The following is a 21,910-nucleotide window of genomic DNA, read 5'->3' as shown; positions in this document are numbered from 1 at the left end:
ACAAGGCAGCCCCTTTTCTGTTATGAACTGTCGACTGGGCAGTAACAAATATGGAAAGAAAATAAGAAAGAAAATAAGAGAAGAACGTGAGAAGTTAAGAGAAAAACAAGAAAAAGTGAGAGAGAGCTTTGAAACTTGTAAGATTGAAAGGCTTGGAACATTAAATTAAGGAAGAATCAAGTGAAGGAAGATATAAGAAAGGTGAGGAGGGCTGGCCACACTAGGAGGAGAAGAAAAGTTGGGAGAACTTAGATTGGTAAGCATGAAAAGTTTAGATTCTTACTTGAATGAAGTGTTTTTGGGTTTATTTGAGTAAGTTATCAAACAATGACAATTAAATTTGATTTAATTTCTCATGATCTTGATTTTTAAAATTAGGGTTCTTATGAGAATTTGGGGATTTTGAGAAAAATAGTAAACATGATGTAATTGAGGTAGAATAATATAGAAATAGTGAATGCAAGTAGTAATTAAGAAAGAAATTGAATAATGTTGAAGAAAAGAACTTGTAATTAAGGATAAGGAAATATAGGAATGAGGTTTTGATTGTTTTATGTTTGAGAAATGATGTTCTTTATCTTATTTGAAGTATTCAAAATATAAATAAGTGAAGAAACATCATAATAATGTGAAAAGAAGGAATAAATAAATGGTAGGAAAAGTTCATGGGAGAATTCTTTAAGTGAGTTAAAAGAAGAAAATTGATTAAAACTATATGTTGAAAATGAGGTGACAAATGAATGAAAATTTTGGTGTAAACCCCAATTAAATAAAAGATATTATGTGCTTCAAATTTAGGCACGTAAGAGAAATGATAATGGATTAATAATGTAGTGCAATCTGATTGATTCAGGAGTTGTACCGGGAGCAGGGTATCAGGCAGGAGGAGCTGGGCCATCACGAGCAGACAGTAAGTGATTCATCACTTTCTTTTAAAATTCAAAGTTTCATTATTAGTTATGAGTTGTTTATGACATGTTGATATGAAAGAAGAGATGAAGAAATTGTTGGTATTATAATTGAATTACCGGTTAGTTGGTATGAATTACCGGTTAATATGAATTACCGGTTGGTTAGTATAGAAGTATCGGTTGGTTAGTAGGAATTACTGGTTGGTATGGAATTACCGGTTAGTTAATATGGAATTACTGGTTGGTTGGTATGAATTACTGGTTAGTATGAATTACCGGTTAGTATAAAAGTACCGGTTGGTTAGTATGAAATTACCGGTTGGTTAGTATGGAATTACCGGTTGGTATGGAATTACCGGTTGTATTGGCTATTGATAGAGAATTGCCGCATGTTGGGTAATTCGTATGGAATTACTGGTTGTATTGGCTATTGATAGAGAATAGCCGAATGTTGGGTAATTCGTGTGGAATTGCTGGTTTGATAGTTGGCTATTTAAGAGGGTTAGTCGGGTTTGAGGTAAAATTTGTGAATTACCAAATTAAAAATTAAGCAATGAGTGTTGGTCACAGAGGTCCTATAAGTATAGGATTAATAAATTATGAATGGGTTATTAATGTTGATATATAGTAAGTTGGTGATGAAAGATAATTTGATATAATTTTGAAGACTTGTGAACATAATAGCTTTATCATCTTTAATATGTTATCTTCCTTATTTCTTATTAATGTTATGTATATAGGTTTTTCACAAGGTGATGCGGAGCTTTAAATATGAGCTTTGTGTTTTAATCTGTTTATTTTGTGGAATGTAATATATTTGCTTTATATGTAATTTGTATTATATGTAGATTGTAATATATGTATCCCGAATATGTTTTGCTTTTGGTACTTATACATTTAAAATGTATGAGTAAGGAACTAATATTATTAAATTATTAAAAAAAAAAAGTTGTAATTATAATCTTGCATGTGTAGAAGATGAATGCATGTTAATGTAATAATTAGTTCAATATCAATCTTTTGAGTTTATAATTGTTTGTATAGTTAATGTGTTATTTGTTGATGATGTAAGGTTGAGAAAATACAATGAAGTATAGTTATGTGAAGTATTATTTGATGAGATGGGATATGATCCAGGATGGTTGGATCAAAGTGGAAGTTTTGAGTATTGTGATTGAATGAAGTCTAGTCGATAACTTGGTAACATCAGAAAACGAAAGAAACTCTGCCGAAATTTCAAAAAAAAATCTCATAATCTTAGACATACTATTCAATACTTGACATTAGTAAAGAAATGTTTGAGATTTCATGACATTATAATTTGAGGGTATTACAAACACCTTCTTTTTATCGTCGAACTTCATATTAATTCGCCTTAAATCATTAATGATCTGACTAAACACGTTGATATGATGATTCAAATATGTGTCCTCCAATAACTTAAGACCAAACAATTTCTACTTGAGATAAAGTTTGTTGACAACGACTTGGACATATACCGACTTTCTAGTTTTTCTCATATCACCATTGGCGATTCCTTATCCATGACATGATACATCATGTTATCATCCAGACAAAGTCTAATAGTTGCCACAACACTTGCTTCCAGTTCCAGCTAATCTATGTCGTTCATAATTTTTGGTTGCTTTTTGTATAACGTCTTCACCATGTCATGCCACACCAATAGACCCTTCACCCTCCTCTGCTATAATCTAAAATTTCCATATCCATCAAACTTGACCATGTTGAATTTTACAGAAGAAATCCATGACATCGTAGATAGGTTATGATACCAATTTTTATGAAAAACATGCAGCAATTATTGATGAATATTATAATAGAAAAGTAACTAGAAAGAAGATAAGATTTAATATGGTTCAACAAAGTGCCTACATTCACATGAGCTTTTATTTTCACTATATGTCGAATAGGGTTACATAGTATGTATTTATGGTAGACCTTAAACCACCTAATAGTTGTTCCGCTATACTTCACTCAGTATGCTTTGCTCCCCTCATTCCACTTTGTTCCACTTGGCGTCTATCTATGAACCACAAACTACAACAAAAACTTCATTAACAAGGAATGGAGAAAAACTTATAAAAAGGGATTGTATTAAATCAAACTTCAACTATTATGATTTTTTTTTTACAAAAGAAATATTTAAACTCAAGATCTAAATAATGAGAACAATAATACTAGTTCAGATGAAACTCATTGGCCATTTACTGTTCTTTTTAACAAAATACATCTTCATTTATTTCATTTTTTTTAATAATTAATATATTCCATGTTTAACATAAATACCCCCCATACTAAAAGTTAATAGACACATTAACAAGAACATAATAAAATTGACAAATGTGCTTGATATTATTTTGAAAGTTGTACTTAAATAACAAAACTAAAACTAAAACTAAAAATTAGTATGCTCAAATAGAAATTTTTTGAAAAATTTAAGTATTTTCTTTTTTTAGAAAATGTTATTAACTTCATTAAAAACAACTATATATATATATATATATATATAAACAATGTAACAAAATCAATGATAGACAGTTATAAGAAAAATTATGCAGAACGGTCACTGGCTGCTCAATTCATTTTAAGAAAAATCTCATATTAGTCCCCAAACTATATTATTTTCCTGATTAAATACCCCAAATATTAATTTTATCAATTAGGTTCCTATCTATCTACATTTTTCTTAATCAATTCCTATTACATTACTTAAAGATTGTGTTAAGTAGTGTTCATGCTATTCAAGGCTTTCTAATCAATTATTTTTCATTGTGATGTGCCAGTGTTATTTGTGCCTTAAAAGGATGGAACTTGGAGGACATGTGTTGACTGTGGTGTTGTCAACAAAATAACAAGCCTTGCGCATGGAGGCACCCAATTTTTCTTATTATTTATCTTGTGCACAATTGGAGGAAAAGTATTGTTTTAATATATCATTATAATTGTTCTTACACATGATGGATGAGGAGATAGAAAATTGAGTGTTTTTATACTTATAACTTGTGAGAATTAAGATTATATAGAAAACACGAGAATAACATTGCATCGTCTTTGATATTTTAATAAAAGGAGAGGTGGGTAGAAAGGGAATAAAATTGATAAAATAATAGTTAGATGACTTAATTGAGAAACTATATATAATATGGGGATTAATATGACGTTCATCCTTCACTTTATCTATTATAATTATAACAAAACCTAAAACAACTTGGAGTTTCACTACACACACACACTCACATTTCACTGTGGATTTCTACAGTGAGATTATTGTTCTGGCCTTAACAATTTAAGTCTTATAACATGCATTTAAAGGTAAAATAGTATTTTTCATAGGACACATTTGTTGTTACAAGATTGAATAGAGGTAAAGAAGTCTTTTAACCTTTTATTTGCACAATGTAATGTCTAAAGTATCCTCAAAAGTTGAAGTTCCTTAACTATAAGAAAATGGGCATATATAGTTTTTTATTTTTCTTGGCACAATGTAGTTACTAAAGTGTTATTTGCGTCAAATAATCTATAACTAAGATTAAAGGGTTTTTTAGGTCTTTTTATTATGTTTTTTCGTTAATATTGTGAGGGGTCAAGGGCACTTTGGTATTTGAATAAATTAAATTAAAAAAAAAATTGTTGGCACGTGTATCTCACGTGCCATCATGTGCAGTGCCTCCTAGTGGTCGAACACCATATTTCAAGGCGGCATTCGATGTCACGAGCTTTGACGATGTTTTTTCCCCCTCTCTTTTCCCTATCTTCAACCTTAAAAAACATGTTGTCATTGTAAAAAAATGAGAAGAGAGTGTTATTTGTTAATTTTATCACATTTGGTCTTCATTTTTTTTATTGTATTTTTTTTTCAATTTTATCCTTTGACATTTAATTTTTATATCAAATTTGTCCTTTTATTTTATTATGTTTCATATTTAACCCTCAATGTTTTGATTTATGATTTAGATTCATGGCTCTTTTATTAAGTTCTAATTTCTTTTCAAATTTATCTTTAGATCCATGATCTTATTTTTATTTTTCTTAAATTTGGTCCTCATTCTCTTGATTTTTTATTTTTTTAGAGTCTTTTGTGAATTTGATTTTTCTTTTTAATTTCAACCTTCAATTCAAAATTTGATGATATTTAAGGTTTGACCCGAGCTTACCTAAGTCAACTAAATGTTTTTGTTTTATAAAAAAGTAAAAATGATACCATTTTGAAAAAACAAAAAAAAAAAGGAAAATAGTCAATAGGTTTTAGTTGGATTTGCCCCAGGTTAATGGATGTAGGTCAACCTGGCTTTTTGATCGTCTTACATTGGATCAATTCTTTTCAAATTTCTTTTGAAACCCGACCCGGTCTAAGCCATGGGCCATAGATTAACCTGTCGGGTCGAACCGAGTTTTAAAGTAGTGGCTTTCCTAATGCAATAATTTCAGTTTAGTTATTAATTAGAGTCATGAGTTTGAAAAGTTAACATGAGTTGACATTGTTTTCTTTCCCGATTACATCCTTCGAAGTTGTTCATTTTGAAAATTGAACTTCGTTATTTTCTTTGATTTTCTTTTCAATCAAGTTATTCTTGTCTCATAGTAGGAGGTTTGTTTGAGTGACCCAAGTTTTTTTTAGGTTGTCTTTTTTATTCTTTTTGATTTTGTCCTTCAAAATTCAATTATTTTTAAAATTTAACTTTGTTTTTTTTCCTGTTTTACCTTCTATTAGATTGTCTTATTCTCATGATCCTACTCGCAAGTTTTAATGACCTCACTCGGTTTTTACTGGTACTTTATTTTATAAAACTTTTTTTTCATTAGTTTTTTTCTTGATTTCATCCTTTTATATTTTGATTATTAGAGATTGATAATTATTTTTTTTTCAATTCTCTTTCTATAACTTTTTTATTATTTAAAATATATTGATAACACTAAGCATTTTTTTTTGACACTGCAAAAAAAAACAAAAAATCAGCCGAACTCCCAGCAAATTACGTGCCAACTATCTAGTTCTCTCCATTTATCTACTTGCTCCATTTCTGTCATCTGTTTTATTAGAAATAACAAGTGCTATTATCTATTTTCTTTTTCAATCAAGTTGTGTTTAATTAAAATATGTAAAAGATAAATAAAAAAAAGCAGAAAAAAAGATTGATTTGGTTATGAGTTAGAATAATTTTAATTAAAAGAAAAGAGATGAAGATATAAAATAAATGTTTTTATAGAATAATTTTAAAATATAAAGAACATGATAATATTTCCTCTCTCCCAACTTTCTTCGAATTTTCTTTTCAAAAATAGTAACCAAATAAAATAATAAAATAATAAAAAATTCCAAGGTACAGTGGCATTCCAAATGGGTTTGTGTGGGTAATTTGAGATGTTGTTGTCTTTGACTAACCCCTTTCCGTCCCAAGCCGTAGATCATTGAAAAACTTCCTGCAAACTCTTCTTTCTCTTACTATTCTTAGAAAAAAAACTCTCCTTCTCTGCTGCCCAGCTCTCTCTCCCTCTCCCACCAAACACACCGAAAATCAACTCTCTATCTTGCTCGAATTCCAAGTTCTTGCTTATAATTCATATTGGGTTGTGAATAGTTTTGATTTTAGTGATTTGGGTCAACGGGTTTGATTCTTGTAATTTTGTTCTTCTGTGCAAAGTCAAGGTGGGCTAAAGAAATGAAATAAATTTCTGGGTTTAAGAAATAAAGGAAAAGGGATGTGGGCGATCTGGACCTCTGCTTTCTTTTTGGTCTTTCATTTGGTCGTCGTCAGGGTCTCCAGTAATGTAGAAGGTATGCTTCTTCTTCTTCTTCTTGTTTTTTTTTTTAACTTGTCGGTTACCAAATTTGCATGATATGGTTTTATGTGGCAAGACAGGCGATGCCTTGAATGCATTAAAGACGAATTTACTTGATCCGAACAATGTTCTTCAAAGTTGGGATGCTACTCTCGTCAATCCCTGCACTTGGTTTCATGTTACATGCAATAATGAAAATAGTGTCACGCGTGTGTAAGTTTATTTATTGAGTTGGTAGTTTAAATTTACTTGATGATGATGATGATGATGGCGGCTACCATAGCTAACAACTCGCTACTCTTACTTTCAGTGATCTTGGAAATGCAAATCTATCTGGTCAACTGGTTACGCAACTTGGGGTGCTTTCAAATTTGCAGTACTTGTAAGTCGTTCGAGTTCTTCTTTGTTTGATTGCTTCACATCATGAATTGTGCATAAAGTAGATTGTATGGAAGAATGGTTCATTATACGTGCCTATTAAAAATGAAAAGAAGAGAGGAAAAACAGTCAGCTTATATCCATATCCATATCGATTTTCCATACCCATGGAGCCTGCTTTGCCCTATATCCACTTGAAAAAGAGCTATCTAAATCTACTTGAATGAATTGATTCTAGACATGATCCTGCTAACACATACCAAGGTTTTAAAGTGACATCGCATTTCATAGACTCTCGACATGTTTTTTGTGTATATCTATAATTTGGAAACCATCTAATATTAGCTATACCATAGGAGAATTTTTTCCCCTACCATCCATTTCCTAGCAACAGTTGATAGATGAGTTACATTACCTGGAATTAAATATTTTTTAAGGCACGCTTTTGTTGAAACCCCGTCCCTTTTTTTGTCATTGAATTACACTTGGTAAATGGAGCTCTTTTGACAGGGAACTTTACAGCAATAACATAACTGGACAAATTCCAGCTGAGCTTGGGAATCTGACAAACTTGGTGAGCTTGGATCTTTACTTGAACAACTTAACTGGTCCGATTCCTCAGACATTGGGCAAGCTTCAGAAACTACGTTTCTTGTATGAAACCATTCCTTTCATCCAATATTTCTGTAAAACTTGGAACTCATTTGCTGTGTATTTTATATTCTCATGGAAGTTTGAGTCCACTGACAAGACTTGCATGTGTGTGTGTGTGTGTGTGTGTTGGCTGTGGCCCTTACATAGCTGTTCTTTTTGTGGCAGTATGAAAAGAAGAGAAATATTTTTCCATCTTTTATCATAATAATTTTGCTTTCACTTGCATAATTTCACTGAAGAATAGGCAAGGGTTGAAGTAATGCATGTGCAGGCAGTAATTGGTCCATACAATATTTTATGATAATCAGAGTAGGCATTATGTTATAAAGAAATGGGTATGTATGTGTGCATTTTGGCTGTACACTTTACATGGCTGTTCTTTTTGTGGCAATATGAAATGAAGATTTTTTTCCTACTTTTACCATAATAAGTTTCATGGCACTGACAAATTTCACTGAAGAGGTGAGGGGTGAAGTAAGGCATATCCCACTCAGTAATATATCAGTGCATGTTTTTATGATAAATCAGATTACACAGTTTGTTGATAAGCAATATTTTGCACTTCAAGTGATAGCAAGTTCCATCTAGAAATCTGGCTTTCCACATCTAGCAGTGCATAAAGTTTTTTCTGCACGTGCACTGGCTGTTTTGTTTAAATGTAGTCTAGCAAGTGTAATGGAGATTCAGGACATGACTCTTCTGTTTTGTGAAATAGGCGTCTCAACAACAACACCTTGTCGGGAACGATTCCTGTGAATTTAACTACGGTTACTACCTTGCAAGTCCTGTGAGTAGTATTTTGCTGATGACAATATTTTTGTTATCATGAATAGGTGTATCCTTAATTTCCCCAGGCACCAAATATTGCTTGAATGAAAATATATTGCTATTTGTGCAGGGATCTTTCTAACAACCAACTAACAGGAGATGTCCCTGTAAATGGCTCATTCTCTTTTTTCACTCCTATCAGGTTTGTTGCTAGTAATTCTATTTGTCAGTATCATTTAGTGGTTGTGGTTGCACAGTACCTGTTTTACTAACCTCTGCATTTTTTTTGCAGTTTTGCCAACAATAAACTCAATGCTTCTCAAGCTCCTCCACCACCTCCTCTTTCTCCACCATCAAGGGGTCCTTCTAATGGTCAGTTACAATTTCAACTTTTTATTTTCTTATTTAACAAAAGGGGGGAAGGGGCTGAGAGGTTTCAAGATAAGCACCTCATGTCATCTAGGTGTTGAGTTTGAAGGTCTCTTCCATTTGAAAATGTATGTTGTTCTGGGTATTTCTGAATACATTCTTGGCATGGTAAATTTTTGAAATATCATTTGCAATAGGAAATAGTGCCACTGGAGCTATTGCTGGGGGAGTTGCTGCTGGTGCTGCTCTTCTGTTTGCTGCCCCTGCAATGGTACTTGCTTATTGGCGAAAAAGAAAACCACAGGACCACTTCTTTGATGTACCTGGTCAGTGTTTTTTTGAAAGAGGTCATGATTGATCAGAACTGAAATTTATTCTGTTTAGGATGCATTTTCACTCCATCTACATCTGTGCAGCTGAAGAGGACCCAGAAGTTCATCTTGGACAGCTTAAAAGGTTTTCTCTGCGTGAGCTACAAGTTGCAACTGACAATTTTAGTCACAAAAACATTTTGGGCAGGGGTGGGTTCGGAAAGGTTTATAAAGGACGTTTAACTGATGGTTCTCTAGTGGCTGTTAAAAGACTGAAAGAGGAGCGCACCCAGGGTGGGGAACTGCAGTTCCAGACAGAAGTTGAGATGATCAGCATGGCTGTGCATCGGAACTTGCTTCGTCTACGTGGCTTTTGCATGACTCCAACTGAGAGGTTGCTTGTCTATCCTTATATGGCTAATGGAAGTGTAGCATCATGTTTAAGAGGTACTGCTATCAGCCAGCATCTTTCTTTGCTATATTTATCTCCTTTTGTTATGTAATTTATAAGTGATTCCTTTTCCATGATGCCAATCCATTTCAGTTTTTTCCCCTTAAGGTAGCTTTATATATTTTGCATATTTTTGTGACATCAAGTCCATATTCTGGTCAACTAAGGATTTCAATCTTTAATCTTAACATTAGTTTATTTTCAATTCTAATTTTAATAGAAATTCTCCAATTGCAATTCCTAATCTTGCATTTTGGCTTCTTTGTTTAGTGCCTTTTCAGCCTGCAGGGATCTTTGTATCTCCTCATTGGAAAAATATGCTTTGTCAACTTAATTTTATTTTATTGTTTTTCTTCCTTTTTTAGGGTAAATTACAATAACCCCCTTGAGAGTGAAATTCTTCCAAAAATTTGAAGTTTTGACTAACCCCCCTTCATGTTTAAGAAAATGTTACCTAAATCCCTCTTTGTACACAAAATGTCCTTAATCATTGTTTAAAAAATATAGTTAAATAAAAACTAGAAAATTAGAGAAAGAATATAAAAAATTGGACATGATTATTTTATTATCTTATATTCCTTGTGTTATTCTCTCTCTAAACAAGATTCTTCTTTTTGTGCCAAAAGAAAATTAGAGAAAAAAGGAAATCTATATATATATATTTGGTCTTGCAAAAGCATGGAAGTTGCTACACATTTTAGAAGTTTGTATACTGGCTCTATTTGTAGACAAGTTATTGAACTTTCTAATAACCCCAAGGCCTGTTTTATTAATTATTGTTTTTTCTCAAATTGACGCCTTAAGCAGAGCGTTCAGAATCACAATCCCCACTTGAATGGCCAATAAGGAAGCAAATTGCATTAGGATCCGCACGAGGGTTGGCTTATTTGCACGATCATTGTGATCCTAAGATTATTCACCGCGATGTGAAAGCCGCAAATATTTTGTTAGATGAGGAATTTGAAGCAGTTGTTGGAGATTTTGGGTTGGCAAAACTCATGGACTACAAAGATACTCATGTTACTACTGCAGTACGTGGCACAATTGGGCATATAGCACCTGAATACCTATCAACAGGAAAGTCTTCAGAGAAGACTGATGTTTTTGGGTATGGTGTCATGCTTCTTGAACTTATCACTGGACAGAGGGCTTTTGATCTTGCTCGGCTTGCAAATGACGATGATGTAATGTTACTTGATTGGGTATGTATTCGCTGCATTCCCTCGTTGTCTTACATTAGAACTTTGATGACATTGGAAGATGGTGAATTTTCTAGAATCCTTCATCACTTGGGATTTTCATATTTTTGCTGAGGTGGTCAAGGAAAATGTGATGTAGGTGAAAAACAGATAAGATTTATGCATCTTAATTTAAATTCTAGAATGCTGGAGTATTTTAGTAATTTTTATGTTTACTGGAAAATTGCTTAGGTCTAGGTTCTTTGTTTGTTTGTTTTTTTTTTTTTTTTTTGAGAAGAAAAGAAGCTACATGTATACAACCACTAGACTAAGCTTGCTTGTGTAGGTTTATTTCTCTATAATATTTATTTTATTAGTCAAGAATAGTTATATTGGTGGTTTAAGATTCTTAAGTCCTTGCTAGATTAGGAAAGGAGCTGTAAATCAATAAATACAATGGTTGTAATATTTTATTTTCAGAATCATTTAAAATGAATGAAGTTCCAACTATTTTGTGTTTGTTTGTGTGATGCAATCTCCTCTTAGGTGTGACTTCTAAGAACCCTAAGTGTGAAGTTTAGGTTTTCCCTCCTTTGTGGACTCCTAAAAATGTACCCTAAACCTTCTACAATTTCCATCAAACTAGCCTTAAAACACTCACTAATAATCCCCAAGCAACCTCATTTGCTAACCTAACCAACCCTGCAACAATTACACATTAAAGATTCAGCCTAAAATCCCCTAATATATTGTTCATAGAGCCTCTACAATCAGCACCAAAACATCCCCCTATGCTTTTCCTGTGTTAATATGAATAAATCAAATCAAATTGAACTGGCTTCTTTTTGTTTTTTTCACAAATAGATAGAGTTTGCTTTGATCTATAATACATCAAATGGTTTCTAGTTCATAAATGAAGCCCTCCACATTTGACATGATTGACCCAGTTTGCAATGAGCTTGATTTTACAAGGTTAAAAGTTTGTCAGTTCAATGTCCAAACTTTTTTACTGCTGTCTATTCATAGTCTCTTCAAAGCACAGAGGTAGGTATTGGGCTCAAGTCTTGCAAATGGTTTCCTTTGCTTTCTTGTTTTTGTTCTCTTTCAGTCTGACTTCATCTCTGAAATTTCAGGTGAAGGGACTTCTAAAAGATAAGAAGTTGGAGATGCTGGTTGATGCTGATCTGACGGGAAATTACATCGATGATGAGGTTGAGAATCTGATCCAAGTGGCTCTACTGTGCACACAAAGCTCCCCAATGGAACGACCAAAGATGTCAGAAGTGGTCAGAATGCTGGAAGGGGATGGCTTGGCGGAGAGATGGGAGGAATGGCAGAAAGAGGAGGTGTTCCGCCAAGAGTTTAACCACACTCATCACGCACACACTAATTGGATCGTTGATTCTTCATCCCACATCCCTCCAGATGAATTGTCTGGACCAAGATGATCCTCCCTTTTAAGGGCACAACGGAAGTCTCTTCAAGAGCTATTGTGTTTGAAACTGATCACAACAGATGTGTATAATTTTTTCTTTTCTTTTCTTTTCAATGCCTAGTTTATATCATATATTGAAGTTTCTCGCTGATGTAATTTCTATAGGGAGATTTGAAAGTTCAGGTGCCAGCAAACATGGCAGGAAGGGCCATGGAAGCACACATATCACTCTTATGTAATATAGAGATTAGTCAAGATTGTTACAGGAATAAAAACAATTATATTTTCCATCTCCAGTTGGGGTAATCAATTTCATCAAAGATTTGGTATGCATTGATTTTTCTCTCACTAAATTTTTTATATAATGTTGGCAGGTATTTCTTGGTAATTATTTTCATCCAAGTTAAAAACTTTGGACTAAATTTAGTGTAGTGGCCAAAATAGTCTTAAGTGATTTATATATATATATATATATATATATATATATATATATAAATTATATGGTAGATAGAGATATTTATTTTATACAATTACTAATAATTATGATTTATTTTGATTGGATTAGAGAAGTGAAGTTAATCTTAAAATATGAAAACTAATTTGAAATTTTACCCCATTGTAAAAACAAATTATAAAAAGAAAAGAAACTACATGTGAGGACAACTATTATAACCTGTATACACAAGTGTTTTCTTACCCACAATTGATAAAAAAAAAAAAAAATCAACAACGATTTTCTCATATTTTATTTTAAATCATTAGAATGAACATTAACAAAGAAACTAAAGTAACATGTACAATTTACTAAACTCTTAGTTTGGTTAGTTGGCATGTAAGTATTTGTTTGGTATTGTGATGTATGGTGCTTTTTAAAATTATTTTTTGTTTGAAATACATTAAAATAAATTTATTTATTTTTAATATCAGTATATCAAAATTATCGTAGATCAATAAAAAATATATTTTTTTATGTCAAACACATTTTTAAAACACTTATAAAACAAGTTGAAATGTATGTCAAACAGTTTTTCTCATTGATCGTTACATGTGTATGATATAATTAACTTTCATAACATTATATATAACTCCCTCGTTGATCATCCTTATCTAGGTTTCTATAGCTTTGTTATTATGACTTGTTTGAGAGTATAGTAAAAATTATTTTTCAAAGTGTTTTTATTTGAAAATATATCAAAATAACGTTTTTACTTTTTGCTTGGCTAAAAACTCAACATAGTAGGATTTGTTATTCCTTCATTTATTTATAGGTATTCTTTAGCAAAAGTTCATTTCTTTGATATTCGGTAACCTTCATTCATATATCAGATTGCTCAATAAAGTTTTGGTGATACATTTAGAAGTATCTTGATTTACTTTGTGCCTGAACTAATTATGAGCTAGTCCTCTTGTCTATGGAAAACAAAGACATCTCCTTGTGAGTAATAGACGTGTCGAAAACATCATTATTCAGCACGAGTGCCTCTATGATACTGGCCTTCATGTCGGAAGGTCAAAGGTTGGAATCTTCATTCATTCATAGATTGTAGTTATCCTCTAAAACATGCTAAACCTTGACTATGATACAAGTGTAATAAGAATCCTTCCACGTAAAAAAAATGGTAGTTCGGCACAGAAAATAAGAGGAATAATTCCACGGCGGGAGGGGCCGCCGGGAGCAATGGCGGCTATTGATCCCATGAAATCAATGCCTCACGCAGCAATGTCGAGCTGTCTAGCTAGAGAAATTTAAGTGCCTCAAACAGCAGTATCCTGCCATTAACAAATAAACGCTATGAACTAACACCAACTATACACAGGCTTCACACTTTTGTACACTATTTCAAGCTATAAATCACACCTTGGTCCCTCTATTTACACATTTGGTTAAATCAAGCCCCTACTTTGATTGGATTAAACCAGCCTATTTACTTCCAACCTCAGCCCCTTCCATTTCCATTACTGAATGGTGGAAGCCACTTGTTGTGTGATGCAATTGGACAGAGGATCTCATATCGTCTTTGCTTGAGAGTAGCAGGGTTTCGTGTGACCAAATGTACAAAGTTGAGGGAGCAATGAATTTCAGCCCACAATTTCATCATTGGAAATTTTCTTCCTGGATATATTTCGACGACTGGAATTCACCAGCTTCAAACTCCATCGATTGAATTCTTCAGATTTCCACCGAACAATGACATAAGGGCGCCGCCATGGACTCTTCCCTCGGGAACCAGATAATCACAACCCTTTATCCCACCATTGCTGGCACCATAGCCATTTGTACCTTCCTCTAGGTTCTCAGTATTCATAAAACCTGTACAAGACGAAGAGACCTTCATTGAAAGAGGAACCAGTACTTGTGCTGGTATCAGATGTTGTCTTTTTGCTGGCTTTTCTAGGGAATCAATGGAGTCCGAGACAGCACTGACTCCAGAATATGAATGGTTGGTGTCTATGCTGCTCCCTGCAACTGACGAAGCAGATACAAGGCCATGGAACAGTCCTGGTCCGATCAAACCAGTCTTGTTTGCCTTCCTCTCTTGGACCATGCTGCTGTGCGCAGCACATAGACCACTCTTACCCCTGGCAAACTTCTCACATTTTCCCTCACCCCAGGTACATCGTTTACCCCCGCCATGAGCCTTGCAGAAATCAGTGCTGCCTTGGGCACTCTTCCCACAATCTTCAAACTTGCACCGCTTCCCACCACCATGCCTGACACAACAATCAGTACGGCCACGCGCACTCTTTGTACAGCCTGGCACAACACACCTCTTTCCACCACCATGGGCAACACAAAAGTCTGTCCCTCCATGGACACTTTTTGGACAAATTCCACCACCATCAAACAGGCAGCGCTTTCCCCCACCATGTCCCTTGCACAACGGCGTACTCCCTTCGGCTCCTTTGCTGCATCCTGCAAATATGCATCGCCTTCCCCCACCATGAGCTTTGCAGAACATGGTACTCCCCTGAGCACCCTTCGTACATGCTTGGTGCAAACAACGGCGTCCACCCCCATGAGAAATACACAACCCAGCCTGTCCTTCAGCACTACGGGTGCAGCCTTCAACCTTACACCTCTTCCCCCCGCCATGTCTAATACAAAGCCCTGACTTGCCTCGTGCAGCCTTAGCGCATCCCCCTGGAAACCCACATCTTCTGCCACCACCATGGGCGATGCAATTTTCTGTCTTCCCCTCTGCGCTTTTAGTGCAACCCAAGTGTTGACACCTTCTTCCTCCACCATGGGCCTTGCAATATGCTGTTCGGCTCTCAGCTCCCTTGTTGCAACCTGGCTTATGGCATCGCTGTCCGCCCCCGTGACCAATACAAAGGCCTGATGCCCCCCGTGCTCCCTTTGAGCAACCAAAGAACTTGCATTTCTTTGGAATTTTAGTTCTGTGGTCAGAAGAAGTGGATGAAATCGCTTGCTCAGAAGTAGTGCCCACAGAGAAATCTGCGTTGGCAGGTAGTTCATGGCTCAGCTGAAATTGATGATGCGATCCAGTCCCAAAGTTGAGAAGTTCTGTCTGTGACAGAGCTTTTCCAACATCCATTCTAGGAGCCAAAAGAAGTGATGCTATATAGCCACCAGACTTCTTTGCTGAGGTGGAACCCTCATCGACAACAGGAATCGGGACTCTAATATCATCACCAGAAATTTGGTTCAGCATAGGAGTATCTGTATCAGTCCCCTCAATTGCACAGCCGAGACCACTCAAAGCTTCCTTAGCCCCTCCAGAAAGGCCAAGTTTTAGGATTGAATCGCTCTCAGACAACAGCCCCTTGGGAAATATAGCACCAGAAGCCAGCCCTTTATTTTTGTTGACCCCAAAGCTGTAACAATCATCAAAATATGCACTTGGTGTTGGACCCAATCCAAGCACCAACTTGCAACCGTCATCAGAAGCATTAGAGAAATCAACTTTAAGATTATTATCAGCGCCCTCAGCATTGGTCGAACTGCTTCCTCCATATCCAAGGCAGTTCAAGCTCAAAGCGGTATCACCAAAACAGTCATTCTTTGGAAGCTCATTATTATGAGAAAATCGTGGGCCCTTTTTGATAAGATTCATTGTCCAGAAGCACTAAACTGTAGCACTGGGGAACAAGAGGCTTATCTGGCAGAAAATATTTCGACAGAGGATACTAACAGGTACAAGGTATAGAGAAATGGAAATTTCCCAATATTCTACCTCCACCACTTACAAAGCCTGAAGTATCTGACCTGTCCATCTTTGCAAAATTCAGAACCAACAATAAAACCCTTTAAGCCAGAATTGTTGTGCTTAGAACTTTGGAGCCTCTTATGCTCCTTTCTTCACAAATCTTCAGCTTCATCAATCTGACAGGAAGTAAAAGGAATGAGAACCTTTGAACGATTACTGAACACGGTCAAACAAAAAAGGTTTTCTGCACAGAGATCAAACCAACATCAGATATAATTCAAACTGGTGTATGATTTCACAAGTCATTGAACAGAATCTAGTAATATAGACCGTATTTTACCGGACAGGATACAATATCTTCAGCACATTAGACTGCAGAAAGTAGGACAACGCAGTATATTGCAGAATAATAATAGGGAATTAATATAATAGGTCTTCCAGAACATTGTCATGCAATTTTCAAACTCACAGAAAAATCTGGAAAGTAATGTGCCCAATTAATCGGAGAGGGCCCTCCCTACCAAAATGACATTGATAGCGAGCCCAACCACTTATTCACCACAGAAACAAGCCAGAGTTAATAGGAGAAGACCAATAAATAACAAGTTTTAAAATAGAGAAAATTATTATTTAGTCTCCATGTTTTTAGCAAAATAATTAGTTAGTCCCCCTATTATGTAAAAATCCCAATATCGCATCCCTATTTTTTTTATTTCCGTTTATAGCTTAGTCCCTTCGTTAAGTGTCTTCCCCAGAAAGCGCAAACGACTCTAATGGTTACGAGCCAAGTCGAGGGGATCTGCTTTAGTACACAACGAGGATTCCCCGCCTGACATCTAGGGCAGTCCCTTTCCTAGATGGAGTAGCTGAAGAACGAGCAAAGAGGATAATTTATTATAGCCAACTCAATTCAAGCAAGAGCTCGAAAAGCAGTGCACTGAAAACAAGTAGCTTAGGATCTTTGGTCAAGTAGCTTTTAAGGCTTCTTATAAGCCTTATACTGATTGTTACAATAATAAGTGCTAAACCTTTCTTCAGACTTATATAATCTTAGGTTTCTCACCGAACAAGGTCCCCTTCCAGCTCTGATTGACCACTTCCAGTATAGGGCTTGTTTTCCTTCGCTACCATTCCTGGCTAAGCGAGGCTTAACCGAAGGAGAAGACATGGCTTCGCCACTTTTGACTTGTTTGGGAAGCTTTCTCCCCGGCAAGCAAGTCCACGTGCTATCAATAAAAAGACGACTTATCTGAGATTGACCGCTATTCCCACATTGATTTTTGCGATTATCCTCTTCTCCGGTGTTCCCACGGGGTGGTAACTCTAAGGGAGGAGTGAAAACCCGGAATTCTTTATTAATAGCCGAGTAATTGATTTGAGGAATAAGTCCATAAATAAGGTGCTGACCTATCACCAATTCAGTTATTTTTCTTCCCAGAATACCCTTTTGACAATATCAACTGAAAGAAACCTAGGGGTATTTTGTTGATTATTTTTAAAGAAACTTAGCTTTTAATGAATTAACAGTCGTAGACAGTCAAGAGACTATGTTATGGTTTCTAAAACCAGAGGGATTCAGTTATTATATCGTTAAAAACAAGGGGACTGAATTATTATTTACACTTTAGAATATTGATACTGTTGAAAAATCATGCTAACTAGACAATGTGCATAAAAAGATAAGAAAAGAAGGATGTCAAACAGAATCAAAAGTATTCATGTGCACTCCAATAACTTCTTTTCATTTAAATGTGGGCATATAAGGCAGATTGAACATACAATTACATAAGATGTGTAATTCAGTAATGGAACATGGAATTTCTAATGGAAGACAGCATCAATGAAACTGTAAGCAAATTATATTAGTTTCAATTTCACTTCTTTCTATCATTCAGAAATAAATAGATCAAGAAGCTCCATGTAACGCAAAACGAACACAGTAACAGCATGTATAGATAACTAACTACATATGGAAAGGAAAGGAAAAGAAGGGAAATGATATGAAGGAAACTGAAAAAAAACAGAAATTTAACTTCCTTCCTTTTCTTCTCATTTCTCTTCTTTTCCTTTCCTCATTTTGACTTCCTCTCTTAAATTTCCTTACTTTACCTCGACTTTCATCAATCAACTTATGCAACATTATGTATACCTAAATTGCATATACAAGACGTTAGGAATTCCTCTGCTCAACACATGACAATCTCTTGTTCCACGAGTTGGACAACATATATTATTTTGCAAATATAGTGAAAATCCAAAGCATTCATCCACAACAAAAAAAATAAAAAAGTTTCCTTATAGATAAAAAGATTATAATAAAACAAAATATCTTCATTAACTAAAAAATGAAATGTAACCAATGCTACCCACACATGATATCTTGAGAGACTGCCATGTGTTGGGCAGGAGGAATTCCTACAGACTTGTACAGCATGAGATAGTTGCTCTAAGCGTATCAGAGATGGTATAAAAGTAATTAAATAGGCCATTCCTCATTATAAAAAAATAAATTCAAATTTCAATACTATGAGTCTGAATTTCCAATAAAATAAGTTTTTTTCTCTCTCTCTAAATGCTAATGCCTAATCTGCAGACAGCCATGTCCATGAATTATACGACCAAGAAAAGAAACAGGAATCTTCTATCAAAACACAATAAATAAATAAATAATGATAATTCATCTTAATTACTAGATCTGAAACTAAAAAAAAATCTAAAAACTACAAAAAGAAACAGAAATTAGTAATAATATTAGCACAAAAAACAAACAAACACAGGATAAGAAAGTCTATATTCGTCGTAATCTATTTTCATTCATTTAAAAGAAAAACAAGAAGGGATTTCAACAATTATTGACTGCCATAAATACCATGTGTTCCGAAAGCATAGTTGAAACCAAAAAAGAAAAGAAAGGAAAAAGAAAGTCATACCGTGAGGACAAACATTAGAGGATAAATGGAGAAAGCGAGCGGATCTGAGAAGTGGCTACAGACATCGCTGGAACATGACAGAGAGAGTTAGGTAGAGCGAGACTAGATGGTAATAATTGGACAGGAGCAACTATTGTATTATGAGTGCTGTACTTGTGTAAGAGAGAGGGGGAGAGATATCTGTTCGGTAATAAACTCCAAGAGCCAATGAATGAAAAGCGCATACTGTTTTGGGCGGCTCAAGTCTCCCTCGTTTCTTTCTTTTTCTTTTTTTTCTTACACGACTCTCATTTTGAGTTAACTATTTTATTTATTCCTTAGTTTTTACAATATCTTAAGTTAGTTTTTTTTTTGTGTTTTATAAGCTATTAATTAACCATTTGACTTTTTTGCTTTTAGAAAATACTGTTTCAAAATACACTCCAAACATATATTTGTAAAAATTAATTTTTTTATTTTCAAATTATTTTGATATGTTAATATCAAAAATAAGTTTTAAAAAATAAAAAATATATATTATTTTGATATATTTCTGAGTGAAATATACTTTGAAAATCAACTGTTATCACACTTTTAAATACCTCTAAATATTCAAATTACCCTTGTTTTGTTTGTAGTGGGTGAGATTGAAAATATGACTAAAAATTAGGAAAGAATTATTAAATTGCAATGATTCATTGACCTATTTTTTAAGAGACTAAATTATAAGGATTAAATCATTATTTCTTATAAGATGTAGAGACTAAATTATAGTTTACTCTTTCTATTTTTATGGATGGATATATTCAAACTACCCTTGTTTTGTTTGTAGTGGGTGAGATTGAAAATTTGACTAAAAATCAGGAAAGAATTATTAAATTGCAATGATTCATTGACCTATTTTTATAGAGACTAAATTATAGGGATTAAATCATTATTTCTTATAAGATGTAGAGACTAAATTATAGTTTACTCTTTCTATTTTTATGGATGGATATATTTAAAAAATCTTAGTTTTAATCCATAATGTATTACATCATTACTAATTAAATCTCAAATCTTTTTATCTTATCAATTTTGCCTCAAACGATAATAGATATTAAATAATGTCACCTCTTATTCCATCCACTATTAATTATACTTAAATATTGTTATAACTTAGTTTTTGACCCATCTCGGAAAAAAAATCCAACCAAAAATGAAAACAAATATTTCAATCAATAAAAAGTAAACTAAAAATATCCTAAAAAAACAAATATTTTAACAAATATTAAAAAAAAAACTGCAATTAGGGATAAAATTGTGGAGAAAATTGAGAGAAAAAAAGGTTGACATTAGCTATATAATTGAAAATTAGAAAGCCAAAAACAAAGTTGGAAGAGCCGGCAAATGCAAGGACCAATTAAATGCAATTAGAGATGAAATTGCGAAGAAAAACTAAGAAAAGAGTTAAAATTAACTAAATTATTGAAAATTGAAAAGTCAATGACCAAATTGGAGTAGGTGAGGAAATTAAAGGACTATTTTTAAGGCTATAAAGGACAAAATTATAAAGGAATTGAGAGAAAAGAGTTGAAATTAGATAAAAATTTAAAACTGAAAAGCTAAAGATCAAATTGGAAAAGACACTACAATTAAGGGACCTATATGTAAGTGTGAAAATTTCAATTAAATGAAATGATGCATTGTGGACAAAATGACATCGTTGAATGCTTTAATTTTTTAAAAAAAGAACCAAAACGACATCATTTTGGTTCATGGCAAAAAACAAGGTCCTTTTTCTTCCACATGTTCTCAACTTTGTCTTTCTTTTTTTTTATTATGCATGACTTTGGCCTTTTTTTTTATCTCTCTCTTAATGCATCCTAAAAAAATCATAACTTTGGCCTTTTTTGGTCCCACAGTGGTAGCTCCTCTAACCCATGACAGTCACGGCAGTAGAGAAACCAACTTTCATTTCCTCTATTCCAATTCTGACCCATAGAAATGATGTTGCTTTTCCTCCAACCAACTGACCCAACAAAATTTCTCTCTCATTTCTCTCTCATTTCTCTTAACCTTAGAAGACAACCAACTACAACAATAGTCATTTATGAAGAAGAAGAAAAAGAAATTGATTGAGAAACATAACCAAAAGAACATAATCAAAAGAAAAAATAAAACAAACTATTTGTGTTGATTCTCTTTTTGCAAGTAACAGTTAGAGTCACCGCCAACATATGAAGGAAGAGAACACAAAGACATTCCAAATCAACCCATTTTTTGGTGTCACCTGCGGCAGCGCGTGAGCCCACGCGTCGCTAGTGTTCCTGCACTTCCAGAGTCTTCTAACATTGGTTCTTGAGTTTCCAACAATCTCTCTAATCTTTTTCCAACCCTTGAGAGAATCATTTTGCAAGTTTTAGATATTTAATGTGTATTTAAATTATTGTTAAAATTTGAGTTTTTGGTGGTTTGTAAACATGTGTAATTTTTTGGTGTGCAAGTAAAATATAGTAAAAACAAAATTGTGTGTATATGTGTGTTTGCATTTTATTTTATTTTGTGTTAAATGAATGAATAAAAGGGAAAATGA

General features: G+C 33.9%; 1 protein-coding gene and 1 pseudogene across 2 annotated transcripts; one reads left to right on the top strand and one right to left on the bottom strand.

The window, feature by feature from the left end:
- Positions 1 to 6,307: 6,307 nt before the first annotated feature.
- On the top strand, positions 6,308 to 12,590 carry LOC18094894 (BRASSINOSTEROID INSENSITIVE 1-associated receptor kinase 1-like; annotated as a pseudogene).
- Positions 12,591 to 13,844: 1,254 nt separating this feature from the next.
- Positions 13,845 to 19,559, bottom strand: LOC7470533 (uncharacterized). Of its 2 annotated transcripts, none has more exons than XM_024583038.2 (2): positions 19,357 to 19,559; positions 13,845 to 16,602 (listed from the first exon to the last, which is right to left on the bottom strand). In XM_024583038.2, the coding sequence occupies exon 2, from the start codon at positions 16,331 to 16,333 to the stop codon at positions 14,405 to 14,407; it is 1,929 nt and encodes a 642-aa protein (XP_024438806.1). In that variant the 5' UTR covers positions 16,334 to 16,602; positions 19,357 to 19,559; the 3' UTR covers positions 13,845 to 14,404. The 2 variants fall into 2 exon arrangements, with proteins under 2 accessions (XP_024438806.1, XP_002299680.1); XM_002299644.4 differs by having other exon boundaries at positions 13,845 to 16,670; positions 19,357 to 19,555.
- Positions 19,560 to 21,910: the final 2,351 nt, after the last annotated feature.

The sequence above is a fragment of the Populus trichocarpa genome, chromosome 1, assembly GCF_000002775.5.
Source record: "Populus trichocarpa isolate Nisqually-1 chromosome 1, P.trichocarpa_v4.1, whole genome shotgun sequence".
Classification (NCBI taxonomy): domain Eukaryota; kingdom Viridiplantae; phylum Streptophyta; class Magnoliopsida; order Malpighiales; family Salicaceae; genus Populus; species Populus trichocarpa.
The sequence above is the reverse complement of the archived record's forward strand: the minus strand, read 5'-3'. Positions and strand labels throughout refer to the sequence as shown.

Excerpts from the sequence above, each read along its gene's own strand:
- LOC7470533 (XM_024583038.2), bottom strand. The coding sequence starts at position 16,333 with ATGAATCTTATCAAAAAGGGCCCACGATTTTCTCATAATAATGAGCTT.